This window comes from Lates calcarifer, unplaced genomic scaffold (genome assembly GCF_001640805.2).
Source record: "Lates calcarifer isolate ASB-BC8 unplaced genomic scaffold, TLL_Latcal_v3 _unitig_5449_quiver_691, whole genome shotgun sequence".
In the NCBI taxonomy this organism is placed as follows: Eukaryota; Metazoa; Chordata; class Actinopteri; family Centropomidae; genus Lates; species Lates calcarifer.
In genome coordinates this window covers 6872-31932 of record NW_026117528.1, presented here as the reverse complement: position 1 = coordinate 31932, position 25061 = coordinate 6872, and the positions used below count along the sequence as shown (strand labels likewise).

At 41.9% G+C, this 25061-nt stretch overlaps 2 protein-coding genes and 1 long non-coding RNA gene across 7 annotated transcripts; 1 reads left to right on the top strand and 2 right to left on the bottom strand.

The window, feature by feature from the left end:
• Window positions 1-6365: 6365 nt before the first annotated feature.
• LOC108874531 (uncharacterized) lies at window positions 6366-11159 on the bottom strand. 5 transcript variants are annotated; one of them, XM_051068907.1, is made up of 8 exons: window positions 11052-11090; window positions 10256-10356; window positions 10037-10119; window positions 9338-9478; window positions 8822-8909; window positions 8183-8314; window positions 7469-7708; window positions 6366-7136 (listed from the first exon to the last, which is right to left on the bottom strand). In XM_051068907.1, the coding sequence occupies exons 3-8, from the start codon at window positions 10073-10075 to the stop codon at window positions 6904-6906; spliced, it is 873 nt and encodes a 290-aa protein (XP_050924864.1). In that variant the 5' UTR covers window positions 10076-10119; window positions 10256-10356; window positions 11052-11090; the 3' UTR covers window positions 6366-6903. The 5 variants fall into 5 exon arrangements, with proteins under 5 accessions (XP_050924864.1, XP_018518551.1, XP_018518548.1 ...); XM_018663035.2 differs by having other exon boundaries at window positions 10272-10356; window positions 11052-11079; XM_018663032.2 differs by lacking the exon at window positions 10256-10356 and having other exon boundaries at window positions 11052-11159.
• A 324-nt stretch (window positions 11160-11483) lies between these two features.
• On the top strand, window positions 11484-18337 carry LOC108874528 (interferon-induced protein 44-like). The gene is made up of 6 exons (XM_018663031.2): window positions 11484-11634; window positions 12129-12167; window positions 12371-12394; window positions 12495-12528; window positions 13723-13924; window positions 18233-18337. Exons 1-6 carry the CDS (start codon window positions 11613-11615, stop codon window positions 18296-18298), a joined length of 387 nt encoding a protein of 128 aa, XP_018518547.1. The 5' UTR covers window positions 11484-11612; the 3' UTR covers window positions 18299-18337.
• Window positions 18338-22845: 4508 nt separating this feature from the next.
• LOC127140918 (uncharacterized) lies at window positions 22846-24492 on the bottom strand. Its single transcript, XR_007811422.1, has 3 exons — window positions 24451-24492; window positions 23012-23144; window positions 22846-22914 (listed from the first exon to the last, which is right to left on the bottom strand). It is a non-coding gene; the product is annotated as an uncharacterized LOC127140918 (long non-coding RNA).
• Window positions 24493-25061: the final 569 nt, after the last annotated feature.

The window sequence follows — 25061 nt, the reverse complement described above, 5'->3', positions numbered from 1 at the left end:
TGAATATAAGGTGATATGTACTGGCCTTTCTTGGTGTGGCCTATGGTGTTGACAGACCAGTTCAGGTCATCAGCAATGTGCATTGGACAAGCACTTGGTGCTGCTGATTTTTCCACAGCAGACCCGTTGATGGTGCAAACTTTTCTGAAGTCAACTTCTATCTCCTTGGTCTTCAAGGAGACATTCAAGGAGAGGTTGTTGTTGCAGCCCTATATGGCCTGTTGCTTACAGGAGCAGGCTGAGCAGACACAGCCCTGCGGGGAGTCGGTGCTCAGTTGGGTAACAAGGTGCTCAAAGTTTTCTATATATATATATATATATATATAACAATACACATAATACGTGATAAATACACATGTGCATGACACAGGGAAACAAAGATTAAACTCAGATGATCACAAATAGAAAGACAAAGTGAAAGATCATTGTGAGTTGCGTGAGAACACACCTTTGTTATTTTTTCAGTTATGCTATTGATCCAAGTTTCTGTTGATTACACGCCAGAGTTTTTTCTATCTATCTATCTATACACACACACACACACACACACACACACACACATATATATATAGATATGTACACATACACCCAGGCCGTACCCCGGTGGTAACTCAATTGACAGTAACGGCAAATAACTTTGGTCCTATGGAGAGAACCATCTGGCAGGGATTTGAGGCACTGCACCAGTGGCAGCAACAGTATGAACCACATTCCATCTGTACCAGATAACTGATATGAAGTCCTTTGTATTGTGTCCTGATTTTATCTTGAGTTTCCACTGAGTCATATACAGTGGCATCAGCCTTGAAATCATGAAAATCAGACATGTGGGCCCCCACACCAGCTTTGGTTTAGTCTGAATTCCTCAGTTTGAGAAGAAGACGCTCCATTACCAGGGAGTACAATGTCTGAGAGGGAGCTGCCCTGTCTGACTTTCCTGCACACACTTTGAAACAAGCACTCAAACCACTTTTAATTACACTCTCAATGTGTCCATACAAGGTCTGGATCTTAGCAATAAGATCAGAGCTGAACCCACAACTATCCAACGTCACACAGATATGTGTGTCCAGCCTATGAAATGCCTTCCCTTGGTCTATGGAAATGGACAGTTCAGTGAACTGAACCGGAGACACAGTATGTCTGGTCCACATGAATGACCTGCTCTGTCACTCTTCTCAACCTGTTGACTCAGTACACAGGAGGGCCACAGGCATCCTGTTCTTCTCCTGTCTTCTTTTTTAGTGTGAAGACCGCCCTCCTGCAACTCAGTGACAACTGGCCCTTCACCAGACTGTCCCTGAGAACACCCAGCAGGTCCTCACCAATCACTGACCAAAACGCCTTGTAGAAACCTCCTGGCAGACCATTTAGACCTGGAGCTTTCAGTGTCTAGACTTCATTGCTTCAAACATTTCCACTGTGGAGATGTCAGCCTGTCAGCCTCATGTAATTAAGAAATGGCAGTTAAGTTTAATGGTGGAGGTTGAGGTAAAAAACACAGAGAAATCTTTATGAGAGAACTACTCTGTGGCAGTGGTTAAAGATGTGTTAGCAATTGGTGCTGGTGTTAATTTAAAGTGTTTTGCTTTGTAGTAAATACACATAAAAAATACACATAATACGTGATAAATACACATGTGCGTGACACAGGGAAACAAAGATTAAACTCAGATGATCACAAATAGAAAGACAAAGTGAAAGATCATTGTGAGTTGCGTGAGAACACACCTTTGTTATTTTTTCAGTTATGCTATTGATCCCACAAACAAGTTTCTGTTGATTACACGCCAGAGTTTTCTGATAATTAAGAGACATGTCAGCTGAGAAGCAGGACAATATATGATGGCAGCAAATGAAATAACCTGTTTGTTCAGTCACTGTTGGACATGCTGGTGATAAACCCAGTCAGACAAACACCCAGTGTTTTCTGTGTCCTCATCTGAACTACATGAGGAGGTGATATTTAGATGACCTGATGTCGGCTCACTGGCATAAAGATCATTATCAGTTTTCATTGTCAGGTCTGTTACTGCAGATTGATCACACCTGCTGTATCTCTCACCATCTGTCTGGGAACAATGACAAGCACAAACATGTTGTGTGAGTCCAACACACAGTTAAATGTTAAAGTTAAACACTGTACATGACAGAAGAAGAAGAGGTGCTGCCCTCTGGTGGACTCATTCAGTCACCTGTGCTCTGGGTTTCAGCTTCAATGGGTTTGAGTTCAGTTCTACAGCAGCTGCTGATTCCAACAGAGACACAGAGTCTGAAGCTGGTCCTGACTCTTTAAGTCATTTACAGAAGCAGAGCTTCAGGGTGAACATGGGATCATGTCAGTGTCCTCTGAGGGGAAAACAAACGCTCACACTTTTTTCTCTGTACAGTCTCCTGCTGAAGGCTGTGGTCAGCACTTTTCAGTTTTCTGTCATGTAGAGCGCCTCCTGCTGGTCAACACATTTAATCACAGAGTCCAACAGATGATCTGCTGCTGAGCTTTAGGACAATGATCCTTTAACTGTAACTGACGTCTGAAACATACGGTAACAGAGAAAAGGCTGATCACAGCATCAGTCCAAACTGTCAGTGTTTCATCTGTTAGAACGAAGACTCAACCAGAGAACCTGGAGGACACTAAAACTACTAACACTACTACTACTACTGCTACTGCTACTACTGCTACTGCTACTACTGCTACTACTACTGCTACTGCTACTACTACTGCTACAAGTACTACTACTGCTACTACAGCTACTACTACTGCTACTGTTACTGCTACTGCTACTGCTACTACTGCTACTGCTACTACTGCTACAAGTACTACTACTGCTACTACAGCTACTACTACTGCTACTACTACTACTGCTACTACTGCTACAAGTACTACTACTACTACTACTGCTACTGTTACTACTACTACTACTACTGCTGCTGCTACTGCTACTACTACTACTTGTACTACTGCTACTGCTACTACTACTACTGCTGCTGCTACTGCTACTACTACTACTTGTACTACTGCTACTGCTACTACTACTACTGCTACTGCTACAAGTACTACTACTGCTACTGCTGCTTCTGCTGCTACTACTACTGCTACTGCTACTACTGCTATAAGTACGACTACTACTACTACTGTTACTACTACTACTGCTACTACTGCTACAAGTACTACAACTACTACTACTGCTACTGCTACTGCTGCTACTGATACTACTACTACTGCTACTGCTACTACTGCTATTACTACTACTACTACTACTGCTACTACCAGCAATGCTACTGCTAAAACAAATGATACAAAACACATCAGTGATAAATAAACACACAAACGAGAGAAGAATTCAGAGCTGTACTAAACTCACAGTGACTAACAGATGACAATAATTCAGAGAAATGAGCCTTTGGTCTTTAGATAAAGACAGAGTTCACCTGTTATCACGACACAAAGACAGAGATTCAATATTCACAGGATGGAACTGAAATATAATGATCAGCTAGTGATGGCCGACAGGAGAGATCAGTAAGACAGAGGGGAGTTAAAACATCCTGAGGACTGGACCTGGACTGGACCTGAGCTGGACCTGAGCTGGACCTGGAGCTCAGCTGGACCTGGATCCTGTTTGGCTGCACTGAGTGAACAACTAAACAAAGAACAACACAGCCCACATCTTCACCATGTGTGGTGCTGCTCCATCCTCTGGTCAGCTGATAGACTCAATCAACTCACCTCATTGATGACGTGGTCCTCTGGGATCCTGGAGGAGCAGGTGGATCAGGATCAGGATCCTGTGCATGTGTAGAAGTAAACGTGCTTTACATTGGACCAGTGGTCTAACTGTTAGCACACATCTAAAGAGCTAACGGCTAAAAGCTAACAACTGAAAATGTCACTCTGTTCCAGCATCAGAAATAATGTGGATGATGTTTGCTGACGTCTGTGATGTGTAGAGCATCGTCTGATGTTACTGACCTTTACAGTCACAGACAGCAGGCGTCTCTGGCGCTGCTCTGACAGGTGGATTTGATTTGTTCTCTGGACTCTGCAGCCATGTTTTCCAGCTGTGGTTCAGACTGAGGAGCCCACAGATCCAAGACCTGGGAGCAGACAACCACATGATGTTATTCATACAAACACAGGACTCACCTCCTCCTGTCTGCTCCTGGTTATTGTGGTGAGAGTCACAGACCTGCTGCTCAGAGTGACACTGACACCTAGTGGCCACTTTATGCATAACAGCTCTATTTATCTGCTCAAAGGAAACATATTGAACGAAGCCGGCCGTCTTCAATCCAGAGAATAACCACTCTGCATCAACACTGTTTGATTCATTTCAACCCAGTCAGTGAAAACAGAGTTCACACAGAAACCCTGTGACAATCACACACTGCACTGTGCTTCACAACTCAAACATGCAGGGCCGTTTCTAGCTCTGTGGGGACCCCATGCAAGATGCTGTGTGGGGCCCCTAGTTTCCCAGACTACGATGGAGAGAGTCCTAATCCCTCAGATGATCCATGAACACACCACACTCTGTTACAGGCCAAAGTCATGATAACCTGTCATATTAAAATGAAACATCTTCTTCAGTTCAGCCACTCAAGCAAGAAAACAACAATCGTCCATACGTCAGTAAATAAACTGATACTGAGTGGTTTTAAAAAAGCAACTCCAGTTTCCACAGCAACACAAGTTCTCACACCACAAAACAACAATAAAGGACAGAAAGAAAGAAAGTGGAAATAATCAACAACAGGTCTAATATTTATTAGTCACTTCATAAATAACCAGTGTTGTTTCTAAAGCAGCAGCACACTTCTAATGAGAGGCCGATAAAATACACAGTACACTGAAGAAATGAATCATTAATAATCCTAAAGAAATGTGAAGAGGCAAACAACGTGAGACAACTTCAACTGGACGAAGACACAGCAGACACCAACAACAAACAAACAATGACAACAAGAACAACAGCAAGAATCATCAACAACAACAAGGACAGGAACAACAACAAACAACAGCAACGACACCAACAGTCTCAGGACAGCACAGTCCATTCACATGTGACATGTTCATTTTCTTCAGTCCTTTCATGAAGCAAACACTGAAGCTGGTTTATGAGAATACAAACCCTACTCTGAGGCTAGCTGAGCGAGCTAGCAGGACAAACTAACCCCCTCAGGAAAACCACATCACTAACAAACGCCTCACCTCCATCCTCTGACTTTCTTTTTCGGTCCCAGCAGGATAACTTCTGTTTGACGCCGTTTCACATCCACATCCTCACTGACGGGAATGATGGCTACCTGTCAATCATTCCCATCATACCTGTCGGCTGACGTCACTCACTGCGCGACAGTGGAGTCCAACGATTTTGACTTAATTATGTCAGAAAACCTCAAAGCACAGCTTCTCCCTGCGGCTCATTTTCTTCTTGTTTCCTACATTTATTTTGAAGCCTATAAGAGATAAAGACAGGTGGGTTTAATTCTCCTCAGGTGAGGCTGAACATTCAGCTTTGAGGCCTCCTAGTGGCTGGAGGGTTAACCTCTGCTAACCTGCAACATTACAAATAAAATGACTGAATAATAACTGATAATAATATTGATAACTTTAACGAGCTGAGCCAATAAAAACAGTCCTAAAAACACTGAAATGTCTTTGGCTGAAACAGACAACATGAATAAAGATCCATGAATCAATAATGTTCAGTTCTGTCTGTGACCTTGTTCAGCTTCACCTCTTTAAAGGATTGTTCCATCTACCCAGAGTTTTAAACTGGATTTCACTCAGTCACCAAACAGCTCGTCATTTCTTCAGCTTCAGCAGATTCATCAGTTTTAAATCAGTGTTAACCATCAGGTGAAAAACCTTTGAATGAATCAGAAAAACATAGAAAACACTGATGTTTTAACCAGTGCTGTCGATGCTGCTTCATGTCAACACCAGAGAAATATACATCCATCTGAAAGTAAACTCATCACTTCATTTATACAGTTTTTAACCTCATGTCAAATAATGTATTTCATCTGATTTTTACATTCTGATTAGATTCTGTTTATGTCAGTTAATATGAACTAATGAAATCTTTTCATATCATCTTTTAACTGCTGTGAAAAACATAATAACATGAACTTTTTTAATCATTGTTTAACTCATCATGGTTCTGACCAAAAGGGAAATAAAATGTAGAGTTCAGCTCAGTCATCTTGTCATCAAGCACCACATCTTATCTTATTAACAGCTCAGACATTAAAGGGTTAAATCTAACAAACCAGGTGTAACCAGGAAACAGACTCACAGCTGAAGTTAGTGAAACTCCAGCTGCTGTCAGCAGCAGAAACAAACGTCAAACATCACCTCACACTGAGATGAAACATTTAATCCAACACACAGGCAAACAGTCAACAGTGTCATGTACAGAGTCCAATCTGAGCCATCAACAGCTGGAGGAGCTGGGTCTCCAGTCGCTGCTGTTAAACCACCACAGAAGAAGAAGAGGAGGAGGAGGTCATTAACAGAGCTGCAGTCAAAGATCAGACGATGGGAAACCATGTTTCTGTTTGAATGTTTTAATGTGAGGAAGGTTCAGATCTGATGTTTATTCTCTTCATGGACGTCAGAGTTTATTCATCCTCAGCTCAGCAGATAAAACTTTGATTATATGTTTATGTGCAGACTGAAAATGTGAATAAAAAGAGGAAAGACACTCAGTAACTATAGAGCAGAAATACAGTGTGAAGCAGCTGTGATCAGTGATATTAAATCAGATTCACTCAGGAGAAGGTCAAACTGTGTTTCTCTGTTTCTGTCATTGATCACTAACATGAATCTCACCATCCTGCTGCTTTCTTTAATTCATTGTTTGTTGCTTTTTGTTCCACATCCAGACCAGAAAGTCACCAAGGCTGTCTGCCTTTACTGTGTTTGTACACCTCATTTTGAATTTGTTCAAATGCCTGATCATTCCTGTCACATCTCAGTAAGCCCGGCTGAGTCTCATGGAAGAGAACATGAACCTCAGAGACGACGTTTCGATACTTTTCACACCATTTTCTTCCATCAGGTGAATAGTCGACTTCTCTGGTGTGATGCATCATCACTAAGATGACAGGTTTCTGACTCTGAGACACTGAGAGACAGAAATATGAGGACAGAGGTTAGTGATGAACTTCATGTGAAGACAAAGAGAATATTACCCTTTAATGTCTTCATGTGTCCACTGTGTTATCTTCACTTATTGAACATGAAAACTGTCCTGTGTCTGCAGAGCAGTGAAGAGAAATGTTTCTGCTGCTAAATCTGGAATATGTACTGAAACATTTTTACCACAAGAGGGCGACGACATTTTAAGAAAATGAAACAGTCTGACGTGACAACAACATGAGAGAAAAAACAGTGACTGAATGAATGAGCTGTGCACATTTCACTATAAGAACAAGTGGAAACACGTCTGATCATTACCTTCCTCACGTCTCATGGCTGCCTCCACATCTGATCCAACACGAGACGTGATTGGACAGAAGACAATGATGACGTAGCAGTCCTGAGGATCTGTGGTCACCTCCATCAGTGTTGCTGTCCATCTTTTATTCTTTACTTGCTCCAGTATGACGTCATCAGCACCAAAGGTTTTACCAGTGACAACACTGTAGAGCTTCACTTTATAGGTACAGCATGAATATGACGATGGAGATTTAGCTGCTGAAAGATGAACAAACTGTTAATGTTTATACATTTACAATAATAAAACTGAAATCCTAATGATCCTCTCTGAAGATCGACTGAACATTCCCACAGACCTGCACAAAGAACGGTGTTATGGGTAACCACAGAGCTCCACATAAACAGACATCTGTAGAAGAACTGTGATCAGAATCAGTGTCCAAATGTTTAAAAAATATCCTGATGTTAACATCTTAATCCCTTAATCCCCGTTTTCTCTCTGGTTCTGCTGCCTGCTGTCGACCTCTGCTGCTCCCTGACTTCACGTCCTGTTTATCTCTGCCGGCTTCAGTCTGCTGATCCTGAATAAAGCTGAACCTTTTCTCTGAGCTGAGACCTGCTGGACTCCTGACCTGACCGTGGTCATGAATTCAGTGTAAATATAACAGAGTATTCAGAGGAGTGGTGTGCTGGTTTCTCAGTGATGAATAAATGAATAAATAATGTGATAACCTTTGTTAGATTTTTGAGGTTTGAAATGTTCCTTCAAACTCTTCAGATGTTCCTTCATATGACCTACGAGGTCCACCAGATGTTCAGAGTTTTCTGGGATCTTTTTCATGTCGTTCACCAAACGTTCAGCAGCTGCAGGGAAAACAGACAGAGAGTGTTAAAGTTTTACATGGTATGATCAGAGAAGTCCTGATCAGGTTCAGATCGGAGTCCTTTAATACAGAGACTCTGCTGACAGAGACTCTGATACTGAATCCATGTAGATTCAGTCTGTCTGTGAGGAAACAGCTGTAGAGACTAAACCATCAGCTCTCTGATCCAAACTGAACGTCCTGATTCAAAGCTACAAAACTGATCAGTTTAACTGATTGATCTGATCTGGATCAAAGTTTAACTCCTGAAACTGACCTGAGATCAGCTGATGGTGCATTAGAGAGGAGGTCTCACTCTGTAGCAGTTGTTGAAATATAGAAACACTAATGTATGGTGGTGTCACAGAGTGAGGCTTCTTCCATCATAAAAAATCTCTGACTGAGTTCAGAGTGATCCTGATCCTGATCCTGAGGACTAATCAGGAGATCTCAAGCTGTTTTATCAAAATAACATGTTAGAACAATAAATGTAAATTATTGTACATACATGAATACAGTTGATCTGGTATCAAGCCTCTCAGTTCCTGTAAGACCTCGTCCAGGTTCACTTGGTCCTCACTCAGTGACACCCAGTCCTGAAGACATGAAGACATGTAAACATTGGAGGTCACAGACCAGAACACTGTAACTGTTTTACGTATGGATCATTAAAGTCTCCAGAGCTCTGACTGATGGAGGTTTACTGCAGATGAAGGTGGAGGAAGGACCAGAGAGCCTCTATTGATCAGTACAGAAATCAATCAGATCAATCAGCTGAGGTCCAGACAGGCTGGTACTCAAGACAGTTCAGTTCAGTCCAGACCAGGTCAGAAGAACCAGAACCAGGTCCAAGTATCAACTCTGGTCTTGGTCCTAGTCTGTTTAAAGAAGATGTTCCCACGTTCAGACACGTTAGTCCTGTTTCTTCACCTCTGTTACAGACTGTAAACTCTGTTTCTGAACGTTCATGTTTCAGATTCTCTCTGATCCCACAGCTCAGTAAAAGCCTGACTCTCACTCTCACCTCTCCACAGGTCCTGTTCTGGTTGGAGGAGGCTGGCTGATATTTATCTGTGACCTCCACCCCAGCATCAACTGGCACCTGAATGTTGCTCCCACATTTTGGACACTCCACTGAGAGTGTCTGATGGTCTGAGTCTGACTCCTGTGGACAGAGAGAAGTGATTCAGGACAAAGGACTTAGACCAGGTGTGTATGTGTGTGTGTGTGTGTGTGTGTGTGTGTGTGTGTGTGTGTTGGACACACAGGTGAACCATGGCGACTGCTTCACCTGGTTGAGCAGCTTCTGGATTCAGAGCTGCTGCAGTAAACATACACATTACATTTCTGTTCAATGACCTATCCCCACTCGTTTCTGATGCAGAAGAAGGTTTGATTCATCCATCCATTATCTATATCACTTATCCATAAGGGTCATGGGGGATGGAGCCAATCCTAGCTGACATGGGGGGGAGAGGTGGGGTACATCCCGGACAGATCAACACTCAACACTACCAATCGCAAGTCAACCCAGAACTTATTTTGTCATTCCAGTACGGAGTCTATAATAAAAGTAACATAGTAAAGTAATATAATAAAGTGTTGATACTTCAAGTACGAGTATCTGACTGCTCTTAGTTACAGTACATGAGTAAATGTAATCAGTTACTTTCCACCGCGGAGGAGTGAAACAAGTTTTCTTACAAACAGGAAGTAAACTCACCTGTGTGTCGCCATCAGGATTTGATGATGTCGTCTCCATATCATCTGGTGATCGGTCATCTGGATCAACAGAGGTACCTTCAGCTGTGGACACAGGTGTGACGTGTGATTACAGAAGTTCACCCTGTAAGCAATAACGCTGCTCATGATCCAACGATGCCTGAGGTATTAATCAGTAAATATGGTGTGTAAGCAACAGTGGAAAATTACTGGATGAGACCTTTAAATACAGATACCCGGTCTAAACACAGAGCATGTGCTGCTCGTAGGGTCCACGATGAGATGGGGGCCTCATTTCATGTGAGGCCGTCGCTCAGATACCTGCAAGTCAAATCAGCTGGTCTCAGGTCTGTCAGCTATGATATCGCACACATTGCTGCAATGATTGACAATCAACACCTGATCAATTACTGATCAGAGCAGGACACTACTGCATGAGAAGACACGTCGTCTGAAAGACATTAATAAAAGACAGTAAAAGGGGTTTCAGCAGCTCAGTCCAACTCAGACAGATTCATTAACGAGGCCAAACATCATTTTCCTGGGAAATGTTTTGATGAGGGTGATCCAGGGAGGGGGTCTGTTCTGCTGGATGACAGTTTGGTTTGGTGGTCTCTATCTCAGCCACAGGTCGCTGACTGAAGTCATCAACGCCACTTTCACATCAACCTGAAAGGTTGAGGTCAACTGAATTCTCAAAAGGATTAAAGAGCATCTGCACCTGAATTCACCTGTGGGTTCAGACGCTCTGTTCAGGAAGGTAAATGAGAGAAGAGGGGTCCGTATGTGACCACACTGAGGTCCCACTTCATTTCACCTCAGCAAGACACACAGTGTCTGTTCCTGATGTTCAAAGCTCTGAAACAGTCAATCTGTCCTGTGAGAATCACTTCAGTCTTAAAGAGAAAAAACCTCCAGACACAAACGTTGGACACTCATCAGTCTCACAGCCTCTAACTCTAACACTCTGAGTCTCAGCACTGTTTACTGAGTAATGTGATCAGAGGAATCCTCACCTGAGTGCTGCTGTCTCCTCTTCATCCTCTCTCTGTCGCAGCTCTGCAGAGAAGTGGAAACAAACATGAGCCACAGACTCTTTATATAAGGGTCCCTCCCTCTGTTATCATTGGCTGATTCCTGTTCCATGTGACTTTGAAGAAATCACACAGCTTCTCTCAAACCATGACTCCCCACAAATATAGGTGAACAAGGGAGTGTGGTGTGTGTGTGTGTGGTGTGTGCACGAGGTCTGAAAAGTGGGAGTCCGTTATACTTGTGGAGTCAGACAGCTTTGTGGAGACTAAAATACTCAACCCCGCAGGTTTAAAAGTGTGTTTGGGGGTAAAGACCTGGTTTTAGGGTTCAGCTCTGATGGATGGGGTTGGGGTAAGAGGCTGAGGACAAGTGTGTGTGTGTGTGTGTGTGTGTGTGTGTGTGAAAGCCAGAGATGTTTCTACGAAGCGATGGATTTATTTTAAGTCACATGGTTTGTAGAGAGGGAGGAACCTCGATATAAAACCAGTCTGATTTCACTGTTCTCCACTTTGCTGCAGAACTACAACAGGAGGAGGAGGAGGATGGCAGAGCGACGCAGACGCAGTAAGGATGTTTCTCTTCTCATTATTCACTTTATTCAGTTTACTCAGTGAGGTGTGATGACTGATGGACTGTTGTTGTTGATCACTGCAAACATGGTTCTACTCTGTTTAGACTGAAGTCAGATTTTGTTTGAAGACGAGTCAGATAACAGATCATTATGTGCAGTGTGTCTGTACCACCTCAGAGCTGAGTTACATGACTGCTGCTGCTGCTTCACAATAAAAGCTTTCAACAGACACAGAGGCTTTTATTGTGAAGCAGCCAGAGGAGACGTGATGCCAGTGCTGATTGTCCCTGATCATTAAAACTACAGTCAGATCGAGGGTCAGGAGACAGGTCAGTGTTTGAACAGATTCAGAATCAGTTAGTAACTAATGAGAGTCACTGTTTTCTAACCAGCAGTCTCAGATGTTGGTTTACACACTGTTCATTCAGATGTCAGCTCTGGAACATGTTGTACATGATCTTCTTTATGTCGTCTTTTCTCTCTACAGGGAAATCCTGGTGGTGGCCATTCATTGAGTCTGAACCTGGTAAGAGCCACATCAGGTGATGCTGGTGCTGCAGCGTTTCTCTCTAACTGTAAACTTTGATTTTAGAAACTCAAACAAGAAAATTCAGCAGAAACTCAACAGAGTTTAAACTCTGAGTCAGTGTTACTCTGCAGTATTTTCATTTTACTTTGTGTTCAGACTTCACACCATGTTTACATGTTTCCTACATGTTTTTCTTGTAGAACCTGAACCTACGCCTTCTCCCAGTAAGATATGAAGTCTTTATCTTGATTTCTCATTATTAAGACACCAGTGATGATCTGTGTTGATGAACTTCTCCTCAAACATTTCCTCATTTCTTTTCAGCTTTTAAGGAACCCTGGAGGAAAATATCTTGGGGGTGAGTTTACTGACCCATGCTCAGTGCTCAGTGTTTCCCCTGTTGGCCCATATTGTGATGACGTCTGTAAAACTGTTGAAACTCTCTTCTCCAACAGTTTAACAGACGTCTCTGTTATGATGGAGTTTTAGCAGTGAGGCTGAGTGTTGGCTCAGTGTCCAGCTCTCCATCACACCTCCATGGTGGTGACTCTGTAAAAGACCCTAAACTTTCCTGACACCACACAGAGTCCTGCAGCCAGATGAGACTAAAACTGCATTTTAACACTCCACCACTCATTGGACCTGTCAGTGTGGAGGATGGTATATAAAGAGAAGAAGTGCAGTTTTACCAGCTGTCTCCAACTGTTAACACATAACACACTGATTAATGTCTACACCACAACAAACTGCCTCCATCTCGACCAGCGAATACACTTCAGTTTATCCACAAACCTGACGGCCATGTTTGTTTGTTGATCTCTTCAAACCAGTCAGCAGGTGTTACACCATGAAGAGTGGCCACAGGGGGGCGCTGTTGCATGGATGTCACCCTGTGCTTGTGGTTGTTGCTCTTAGTGTGATTCAGTCTTTAAACAGGTGAAAGAAAGAAAATGCACAACAGCATTGAGATGCTGACTATTTCTGTTTAGCACAGAGTCACAGTTTCTGATGATTTTCACTCTGTTCTGTCACATTCAGCCTGTACCTGGAAATAAATACATCACTCAGTATTTGTCAGGTGCTTTGTGTTGAGTGACGGTCATCAGACAGTGTGACCTTTCTGTGCTAATGTCAGGTATTTAACCTTTCTCTCACCTGTTTCAAAGACTGACTGACTTTAATCCTAATGAACATCTGAGCAACAGCACCCCCTACAGTCTCACAGTTTCAATCACATTTAAAAAATAATTTAAAAGGTAAGTTTTCAGTTACAGTTTTCTTTCATGATACAAACAGAAAATTATTTGATTTGTGTTTTTTAAAATCAAATAACCCTTTTATCTAATTTTTAAAATTTTAGTTTCTGAAAGGAAACTTTAAAAACCAAAAAGTGCACACTGTTTTACTTTAACCTTTCTTTAGTTTGGTCATTTTGTTTGTTTTTGTTTATTTTGTTTTACTTCATTTTATTTGCTGCATGTCTGTGTTATCAATGCAAGCTGATAAGTTGTTAAAATGATTCATTAAATCTGAAATATCCATTTTTTAACAGAGAGAAACAGAGGGATCTTCAGTATGTGCAGGAGTACAGGCCTGAAAACGGAGACATTAAACATCTGCGAATTCTTCTGTACGGGCCTGTCGGAGGCGGAAAGTCCAGCTTCATCAACTCTGTCAGCACCGTCATGCGAGGCAGGACAACTATTCCTGCTGCAGCCAGTGCAACCACCTCTGACACAAGCTTCACCAGACAAGTAAGAAAACTTTAGATTTGTGTTGCAACATTAAGCATGGCATCTGTGATCAGGCTGTTAAAGAGTTCATGTTAGGTCAAGTCAATTTTATTTATATAGCGCCAATTCACAACGGAAGTTATCTGGAGGCTCTGTACATATAGACCGTACTCTTTATCTTATAAAATTTACAGAGAGAGACCCAACAGATTCACCATGAGCAGCACTAAGCAGCTGTGGCAAGGAAACACTTCTCCGCAGAACCGGACTCAGGGTGGGCGAGAGGGGGGGTGGGGGATGGGGTAAACATGGTGAGGGAGAGGTAAACAGACATGAACCAGAGACCGCATCAGGGTACAAGTAAGAATAAAATCTAAAAAAGATGGCCTGAACCCCCATCCTGGTTTCCCATCATCCAGTGATAAGAAACCAATACAGAGGAACCTTTCATCCCCAAACCAGATCACCCATGTGCACACTGAGGAGTACATGACCAAGTCAAAGGTCAAATGACCAGTTAAGAGGATCAACTCTAACGGATGCTGGGCCATACTGACTGTAGGAAGAACAAAAAGGGAGGCCACACAGGGCAGGTATGAGCAGACGAGCCTCCCATCTCCACCTACCACCCAACTCCCACTATCTGCAAAAGCAGGCAGAGTGGGAGGGGTCATCACACGCCCTGCCTTAAGATGGAGGTCTTCAGTAGTCTGCCAACCCCATCCATCGGACATCAACACTGGAACCTGTGTCTGACAAAGGGAACACAGAGCCCACGATAATGAGTCCAGGTCCTCTGGATCTCTCAGACCACTGAAACGTACCCATCAGACACATGACCATAACCAGCGTCAGCTGTAGATCTGAGCTGTGTCGGGCAGGGAGACAGGAGCCAAGGTACAGGTGTCAGCTGGGCCACTAACTGGAGATAAGGTGCAGGTGTCAGCCAGACCGTCAACTAGAGTTCAGGGAGCGGTGACTACAAAAGAAACTCTTTGACCAAAAACCCTCACGCTGGAACAGGTCAGCTGTGGTGGTCAACACAGGGGCAGCCGAGACTTTGATCCAAGAACTCATGTGTAAAGCCGACACAGGAAGAACCGGATATCGACCAGGGCCCCGATGCTCTGTTCTGGCTAGGACAGATAACTCAGGAACTGATGAAACTTTGACTGGACCCATGACACTGGAACAGGTGAGATGTCAACCAGACCAGGTGACACAGGAGCAGTCGACTGGGCGGTCAACAGGGCAAATGAGGCTCGGGAGAACTGAGGCTCTGAGCTGGTGGCCAGCCCGGCCTCAGGATGACTGGACAGGAAGGGTTCGACCACAACTGGGCACCTGAGACTCAGGGTTGCTGGGCAGTTGAGAGTCTAGACATTGAAGACAACTTAAAAGACAGTTAGCCAGGGGCTGTCACTCCTCCCCCCTTAAAATCAGTGTCAGCCGACCAATCAAATTTCACCTTGGCCTTGAGCAGTTCAGTGACAGGGAACATGACTGTAATGAAGAAACTGCTATAATAACCAACTAAAGTTCCTTTTGGTTTGCTTGGTGGTTGATACTCAGTGACTGTCCTGACCTTCACACAATCCTGTCCCACACGGCCCACAGAGACGTCTTATAGGAAACATAATCTGGACAACAAACACCTTGTCTGTGAACATTTTACTGATAAGTTCAGTATCATTGCTGTTGATATTTAGTTGTATATTAATGTAACAGGATTAGAACAATGTGTCTTGGACTGTGTGGCTTCAATCTGCTGCTTCTTTTGGTGATTTTATCCACAAGAGCAAATGAAATATTCAAGGCAATTCAGAGTTCACTGAGCCGAACCCTTCACTGAATCACATGACATGACACATCAGACTGGTCACTGGAGACACTGGATGTGTGTGTGTTTCAGTATAAAACTCATCAAATCAGAAAAGGAAGGAGGATTTACTCACAGTCACTGTCTCTTACATGACTAAGGATTTATCAAATTAAATTCACCCAGCAGTTCCTCTGTGAATCCTTGTGAATTCATTTTCAGGTTCAACATTGGTTGACAACTAAAGTCTAAAGTCACTCAGTCTGGTCAGCTTCTGTTGTGTGAGAAGCAGAAACTGAAGTCTATGAAATGTAAGTTAAATGCATGTGACACATTGAATGAAGAGCCACAGCCTCCTGAACTTCACCTGCTGATGACTCCAAACACTGAAGCTCCTGATTCACAACTATGAAGCAGTCACTGACAGTGAAGTTTCCTGCTTCCTCTCCAACAAATTAGCTCGTTCTTGAACTGGTTCAGTTCAGAGTTCTTGAAACCTTGGTTCTATCCAGTGAACCAGCCTGTGTTTTCCACCAGTTTTGAGTGAAACCACTATAATGTAGCCCTCCCACTCAACTCTCATTTGCTACAGATTCGTCATGGCAAACCCCTTTACACCTGTTAACACCTTAAGCATGGAAGGTGAATTGGAGGGAGTCTACTAAAATATTAACTTTGGGATATATGTTAACGAGAGCATACGACCCTGCCTAGGGTGCAGAGAGGCCTGGTTAGCTGATTTTATAGCTAGACTGTCTATGTGAGCTTACAACGTCCCACGCAAACCTTTAACACACCATAGCCCTGCCAATACCACATTCAAACACAAATATACATTGCAACAACATGAGATGTTTATTAACAGAAAACCAATCACCCTTTGAAATGACCTGGTGACTCTATAAGTCAATAAAATAAAATAATAATACCTGGGGTTTTGTAAAACTCAGTTATGGTACCATGTCGTTTGTACTCACTAATCCTTGGAAATTCAGAAATGGTTAGCAGCACTTTCCTCAAACCCTCTGTTCAGTGAAGAAAGGTGATATGAGATGGAGAACCAGTCCTGAGGACATGTCCATGTGCAACAGCACGTCCTCTGGCAGCAGCGAAGTCCCGAGCGCCCTCTACAGCAGCAGCAGTAGCAGCATGCGTGGCGGCAGCATGTAGGCTTGGGGCACACTATGCCAGAAATTCACAAAACTAATAAACTCACTATTCATTCCCAGACACTGTTCATATTGTCACCAGTTCACATAATGTCCATACTCACCCAGAAACCTCGGCGCAAAATATTCTCCCTCACACACACCGTCTCCTTCTTCTCCTCATTAGCGGGAACGAGGCTAACCAGCATTAATACACAACAGAAAATGGCGTCGCCGACATTTAGTATAGTTTCCGGCTGAAACAGCTCCAAACATGGCTCACTCTTACATTTTGTGACGGATAACACACAATAAAACCTCCGGTTTTAAGTTTCCGTAACAACAGTAGCTTTAAACACTTTCAAATACCTCAACTAGCTCCTTCGTTGTGTCTTATTCTTTCCCTCCTTTCTCCCGTTACTAGCCCGAGCCTCGTCTCCTTTCTTTTTTAGTCCCACCCCCTTCTCAGAATCCGGTAGGTAATTGACGCTCACCTTTGACAGGCACGGATTGGCTAATAATAGATTGACACCTGGTTACTCAATTAAAGAGGGAACATCATGAAACATTCACAGACCGTTAAGAACATGGGACATTTTTACTACCTTCCCAAATAAAGTACCATTATGAATTTCTCCATATTAATGCAAACTTATTTCACAACAGCAGCAACTTGGACAAACGATATTTCAAAATATACTGCATACTTGTTAACCAAACACATGTTAAAGAAACAAAATATTATCATTTGTAGCAGCGGCACTACAATAATTATGCACATGGAAACAGTGACCTGTAAAATAGGACACACCCACTGATGTCACCATGGTTCACACTTCACACACTATTTTTTGGTTCCAGCTGAGAAGCAGCTTTTTGGGTTCCAAACCAATTTTTTTTTTTTTTTTTTTTCAAAATTAGGTGCATGAACCAGACCCAGAACCACTTTAAAAAGTGAAAGTAATGTCAGAATGTTGTGTTTATAATCCCAGTAATTATGTCTCTAATGTAAAACACCAGAGGGTTTAGTTTCTATCTTGCCTCATGATATTCTGAGCTGCCAGAGACAGAAGAAGATTAAAGGCATCAACACTGTCGGGATCTTTTAAAAAGCAGCTACAACCATCATTATGTGTTAAACTGTTTGACATGTGGAACATCTGGAACAGCCGTCAGTTTAACCAGAGACAGTCACAGTCAGACAAACATTAGTTTAAAGACCAGGTCTCCAGTTCAACTTAAACATCTGAAGCATCAGATACCCTGAAACCAGATCTCAGTGAGCCTTCAGCAGATCCAGTCCGTTAGTGAAATAATCTGCAGCTCTACTCAGAACACTGAGCTAATCTCTGTGTCCTGCAGGAATTCCTCAGATGGCGATCGTCACCAACATCGACACAGCCTGTGGTGAAATCGAAAAGGATCTGAAGAACGTCTATAAGAGCAAACACCTGAGGAAGAAGGTGAGTTGTTCTGTCGACGATGGTGTGATTGAGTTTTCTAAATGTTGTCTCCAGATGAGCAGAGGTCAGAACGTTGTTTCTTTAACATCAGATGAAAGACTTCAGCCTCAGCTGTGGGAATCCCAATGAACTGCATCTGTCCGGTGAGAACTACAGTGATGAGATCGAGATCGATGATGACGTGGACTCTCTGATCCTGAGCGCTCTGAGACTCATGATCCACTTTGGAGACGACTTCATTGAGGACATGTGAAACATATTTACATGTTCAGTGTCATCAGTTTGCTTTTATTGCAGGCTGTCTGTGTCTGATGGGAGTTCATCCTTTCCTGCATTCACTTCCCACAGGGAGGACTGTACTGATACAGTTATACATACATCATGTAGGAGTGAGGTAACTGCACACTGATGAAGTCACAGATACAAAATATATTCATTATTTGACAACACTGATGGCAACATTTCAATCATGTTTAACGCTTGGCTATTAAATATGCTGCTATTACTTATTTCAATTGTTTTTTTTACATTTTTTATGATCATTATTTTTGTTTTTTGCAGCGGTGGTTACAGATGTTTGTTAAAATGTTTAAAATGTTGCTTTCACTCTGAGTAAAGACGTCCTCATCAGTAAAGACAGTAAACACATGTTGAAGACACTGCTGCTGCTGGAGAACAGGTATGATTATAATGCTTGTGTTTGCTCTGAGAGGTCAACGACTCACAGAGTAATGTAAAAATGGAGCCACAGATCCTCATCACTGCTGTGCACCATTTCCAGAGCTCTGTGGTCCATGACTGATGATGGATCAATGGAACCCAGTGTTTCTGAGTGTAAGTCTTCTTTAGTTCTGTATGTATTTTATACACATTACCCTTTAAAATAGTGTCAAAGATCTACAGTATCATTTTCTCTTGTTTTATTGGCACAATGGAGCCACCAACAGTTCCTGTCTCTGCTGAAACACATCACCTACACAACACTGAAACAGTATAGTACAGAAAGGTCGTCTGCAGCTGGACACATCTGTTCATTGATCACCTATCAATAATAACAGAGGTGGTGTTTCCAATCAAACATATGTGCTGTTTCAGTTGTGTCTAACAGTCCTTTGAGGAGACAGGGTTGTTCAGTGCAGCTAAACATCACTTCACAGCAGAGTCTGTGTTTTCTGAACTGTCTGGTGTATTTAATTTGAGGTGTGAAATATCTACTAATACTTTGACCCAGTTTAGTTTAGAAACTGAATGAGACAGTTGTGACTAAAGATAAGAGAAGAACAAGGAGCCATGGAGATGGAAGGTCTGGATTATCAGTCAACTACACTGAGAATCCTTCATCACACTGAGGGGTGGTTAGGGTTAGGGTTAGGGTGTGGTACTATAAACTCATGGGAGGCATTAAAGATGGTGATGAGATACAAACTGGTTGTGGCTTTGTAACATTTTATTTATGACATTATCACATCTAACATGTTCACCATGTCTAACAAACAGGAAATGACCTCCTCTCAGATCTCTGACAGTCAGTTTACTGTGTGTGATCTGATCAGTACAATTATTAAACGTGTCTGAGGTCATTCAGAAAGAGGTGAACCTAAACACAGCTCAGTGTCCACATCTGCTGCTCAGCTTCTGCTGTTGTATTTATAGACAAACACTCTCACTGTCGTCATTTTTTACTTTTGGTCATAGATTTACATTATATCACATCCAAAGTTTGTGATCAACTTTTTATTCTACTCATTTGAGCATTTTAAAATGTTCACTATCAACATGTTTTCACTAGTTTTCCAACAATATACTGACTGAACCATTTTCCTCTTTAGACCCTCAGCTCTGTGTTCAGGCTCAGAGGTTCAGGGACTCAGGATGTGACATTAATATACAGAACCAGTCAAAAGTTTGGACACACCTTGTCATTTGATGGTTTTTCTTGAAACAAAAAAGTCTTAAACAAACCAGAGTATGTTTTATATTTTAGAATATAAAGCTATCATCGAAGCAAAAAGTAGCTCCTTTAAAGAACCCAGTTGACTGTGATACAGATGTTTAGGTAACTAATCTTTTGTTAGAAAAGAAGCAAATATTGATATGACACTGGCAGATTCTTCCACTGTCTCATATTAGACGACATGCAGAGCAGTTAGAGGATGACTGGTGTTTAGAAAATCTGTTTGCTTACTGAAGGACATGCTGCGGGATGGTGATACTTGTCTGTTTGAATGTAGCTGCCTCTATGCCTTCATTTGTCTGTATTAAACACTTTTACAGTCACAGTGTGAATGAACTATCTGATTAGTCTTGTTGGCTCTTTTTTCCTTTGCTCTGTAAGAAGAGGCATATGGTTTCAGTGTTTTTAATATTTAACACATGGAATTCCTGAACTGAAATCAGTTGGTGTAGAGTATAAAATAAAAAGGTGCAAACTTGAAGATGTTGGTGATGCTGAGACTGAGCAATGGTTGATTGGTACTAGGTACTGTACTTAAATTCAAATTTTATGTACTGGATTATTTCTGTTTTACAACACTTTATACTTTTATTTAACCACATCTCAGAGGCAAATATTGATTTGCAGATGCAAATGTTACCAGCAAAACATGAGTGGTTTAAAAACTGTTAAATGTTATTATAAATTAAACATAAGAGATGAAGTTAAGTCTGTCTTCTAACAATAGTCAGGTGTCCACATGAACAGTGGAGTAGGTTTTGCTCACTGTAATCATTCCTCCCTGTCTTTCAAAGTTCAAAGTTGTGACGCTAAAATGGAAAGATCGTTGGAGATCAGGTAAAACATCATTAGGTCCATGTCAGTGATACTTTGACACTAGTAGGGACATGTTGGAACTGTCTGTATCCAAATCTACAGCCATGCATTAGCCTGTTTTCTGTGGACCACAGGCAGGCTGGGATTGTGTTAAAGTCTTCAGGTAACATGTCGTTCTGTTTGACACTGACAGTGGAGGTGAATGGAAATCAAAGAAACATTTTACATTCAAGAGACAATAATGAAGTTTATTCTCCTGTGAGATTTTTCCTTTGCGAACCAGTAACATCAGCACATGGAAGCATAATTTATCCAGAAGTTAGAATCAATCAACATTATTTGCTTATTCATTTATGAAGTACACAGACAGGTCCAGCGCTGGCTCTGATCTCATGTTGTACATTGGTTGTTGTACTTTGAAAACCTCAGAATGATTTTGTCATTTGCGCTGGGAATGTAACACCCAATACCTACAAATGAGATCCACACAGTGTATTAGAATCTGATGTGCAGTATAAATACAAGAGAAAGACTTTTTCATAGTGGACTTGCCAACATCAGGTCTTATGGTTTTGTCATCTGGAGTCTCCACCAAGAGCTCCCAGTATGTGTGGTCTTCAGCACTTCCAGCCACACCATTCACACTCTCCAGGTATGGACCATAGTTTGGATCTTCTGTGTAGGTGAACCTGAACAGAATAACAATTTACACCCACTATAACAGCTGCCATCAACAGAGGCTGTACTCTTCAAATGTGGCTTAACTAATCAGGAAAACATGTTTAATCAGGTCAAAAAAAGGATCTCGACAATTCTCATCCAGCTAAGATTTAGCTTAGACTGATTAGTTAATCCTGGATGAAGTTATCCTGAATAACCGTGTGCTCATTTGGAAATAAAGGCTAATGTTTGACTGAGTATTTATATGATCCCACTCACATGAGGCAGGGTGGGAAACCTCCCAGCATGCACTGCAGTCCATGAGGAAACATTTCATTCACTCATTTGGAGCAGTTTAAGTCCCACTCCACTCCAACATGTTTTGTAGGTTTTTTTTTCTTCAGTTGGATATTTGAGCTTTGATTGTGCAGAATGATGAAGTGATCAAAGTGTTCACACATGAGATCAATTTGTGACGTTACATCTAGTTTAGTTTACAGTCAAAGTGAACTGTGACTGTTTCCAGCAGCTGCAGTGTTGAAATTAAAAATGTTTGTCTAGTCAGAGATTCCTTAATGAGGGGGACGGAGAGGATTTTAACATTTGTATGTCACTGACTTTATTTGTTCGAGGCCCCTGTCAGACACTGTTCCTAAAGCTTTGTCTTTTGTACATTCTTTAATATTTTGTTTCATAACAGTGTATTCTCTGATAAATTATAACAAACTGTTGAACACCACCACCAAGACATGCAGTGAACAGAACTCTACAGACAGACAGAAATATTTACCCATGTAATAAAAGCTCAGTATTCTCTAGTCTGCACAGAGTCACTCAGCTCAGATTCAGTTCCTCCTGTGGAGGTTTTTCTTAAATAAAGTGTTTACTCACCTACAGTCACTGTGTAACTAACCACTGTCAGGTGCTTTTGTTTTTTAAAGTATTGTAATTCCAGCATTGCTGACAGTCATGTGTACAACAACTAGTTCTAGGTGGTAGTTGATTTTATGATCTTACTTAAAGTTTGCATTGGAGTTCATGAGTCTCTTCAGTGCACCCAGCAGGATCCCTCTGTAAACCACGAGTGGTGTAAGTCACTGGTTTGGTGTTTGGTGACTCCACCACCACACTAATAGAAACTGGAGGATGGGCTGAGAGATAGACGACACTTTGTAAAGAGATTCTTTGAAATTCAATCCTAATAATACTCATTTGAAATAATGTTTTATTCGTGGTTTTGAAGTTTACACTCAGTCAGGGTCCCAGGAAGCAGCAGCAGCAGCAGCAGGGCTGCAGAGGACAGAGCAGGCATCATCATCATCATCAGCAGCAGCAGCTGTTGGACAGTAGACTTAGCGGACTGTGAGCAGGATGGACCAGGCTTTAAATAAAAAAACAGGAGAAATACAAAAGCACATTTATAGACATTGTATGACTAGTATTTCTCATACTTACCTGCTAAATGACCTGGTACGGCACCAACGGGGAACTTTGTGTGTTGTTGCCAGATTTCTCTGATAAACAGGAACGATGCTCGATGAACTTCTTCTGTGTTATTTTCTTTCTTCTTTTACCTCCCTGCTGCATGTCTTTTGACATGAGATTTTGGTTGTGTGTTGTATTATGTACATTATATATTATTATTATTATTATTATTATTAATTTTTCTAAGAAACCCCATGTACATCAGGCCGACAAGATGCTCGGCACTGGGCTCTTCTTTTTTCTCACTGGGTTTGGACGATTAAACATAACCATCTTTAACTTGGTTGTTTGTGTTCTAATCTCTCACCTGCTCTTTTATCCTAACCCTAAACATTCAGCTGGGATGCCTAACCCTGTCTTTATCTGGGGATATGTTCTGGATATCTGCACCTTGTCCCTCCACCTGTGGTTTTACCCTAACCCCAGCTGGTGGTTTTGGATGCCTAACCTTTCTGTCCTTGGTCTGGATCACTATCTTCTGATATGTGTAGGATAAAGTGATTTCTGTCATGTGTGATTACCAGTATCTGTCATGTCAGAGTGACAGTTTCACTGGAAAACCTGTTCTGTTCTGGGAAACATTGCAATGGTAGCAACACTTAGAAACTCGGAGCATTTCAGACCCACATAACACCAGGAAGACAGAACGACAGGTGATAGAAACAATTTGAAGATAGATGTTAACACAGTGAACTGGAAAAGAGGTGACAGCCTCCCAAAGAATAGCTGCATTATAACACGACACACGTTATCACAACTTTCCTCCTCATGTATTAATTTGATGTTCATCTATCAGCACTTTGCTTGTGAAGCTTTCTAATTAACATAGTGAGCCTTTATTCTCAGTCAAAAGTGGCGAGACAGAGATGCTGGAAAACTTTTTACAGCCATGTATTTATGGTACCGTTCTGCTGGACCTGGCCTGACCTTAACATCCTCTGTTTGGAGTTTATACATTTTACAACTGGTCTCTTTGGTAGGTTAAGCCCTGATCCAGAAATACATTAACACATACAGAAGATTTTTAAACGAAGCAGTTATTTCCTTAGTAATGGCACTGCCAAGTTTCTCACAGATTCCAATAAATAAACCATAATTTAATGTCCAGAGATATTGTACTCATGACAAACCAAGTAGGGCAAGTATGATTTGCATTTGATTTGCAGTATGTCTTCAGATATATGAAATATGAACTTACTCACCTTTCCTGTTGTAGAGGGAAGCAGGACTCTGCTGTAGCTGACAGGTGTAATACCTGACCTGTTTAAATACAGAGCTGGGAGACTAACTCCTCCTTTCACGACTCCCTCCACTCCTGTCACTAGTGATGTGCAGATCCATACTGAAATATCGATACCCCGATACCAGATCTTTATGCTCTAAAATCAATTCTTAAATCAAAATATCAATACTTCAGTCATTTGAGTGAATGTATATTATTAACAGGAACACAGTGGAAAGGGATTAAACTATTGAGATCTTGTCTAAATGATACACGGTTGGTGGGAACTACTTTTTCTTCTGCCTGGGTAAGTGCGTAATGCGTAATGCATGCTGCTCAGTCAGTCAGTCAGTCTGTCTGTCTGTAGACACAATGACAGACCGTAAACAGAGTCATGTGTGGAGCTATTTCAGCTCCACAAACAGCTGTTTGTGGTGTTTGTGGAAAAATGGTGAGGAGTTGTGGTGTGGTATATTTGATGGTGATGATGTGAGATGATGAAGAGAAGCACTGCACTGCAGTAGCCTGTGAGAGGATCCGAGCCAATATGGATCTCTCTCCTAACAGCTCTAAACATCAGTATATATATAT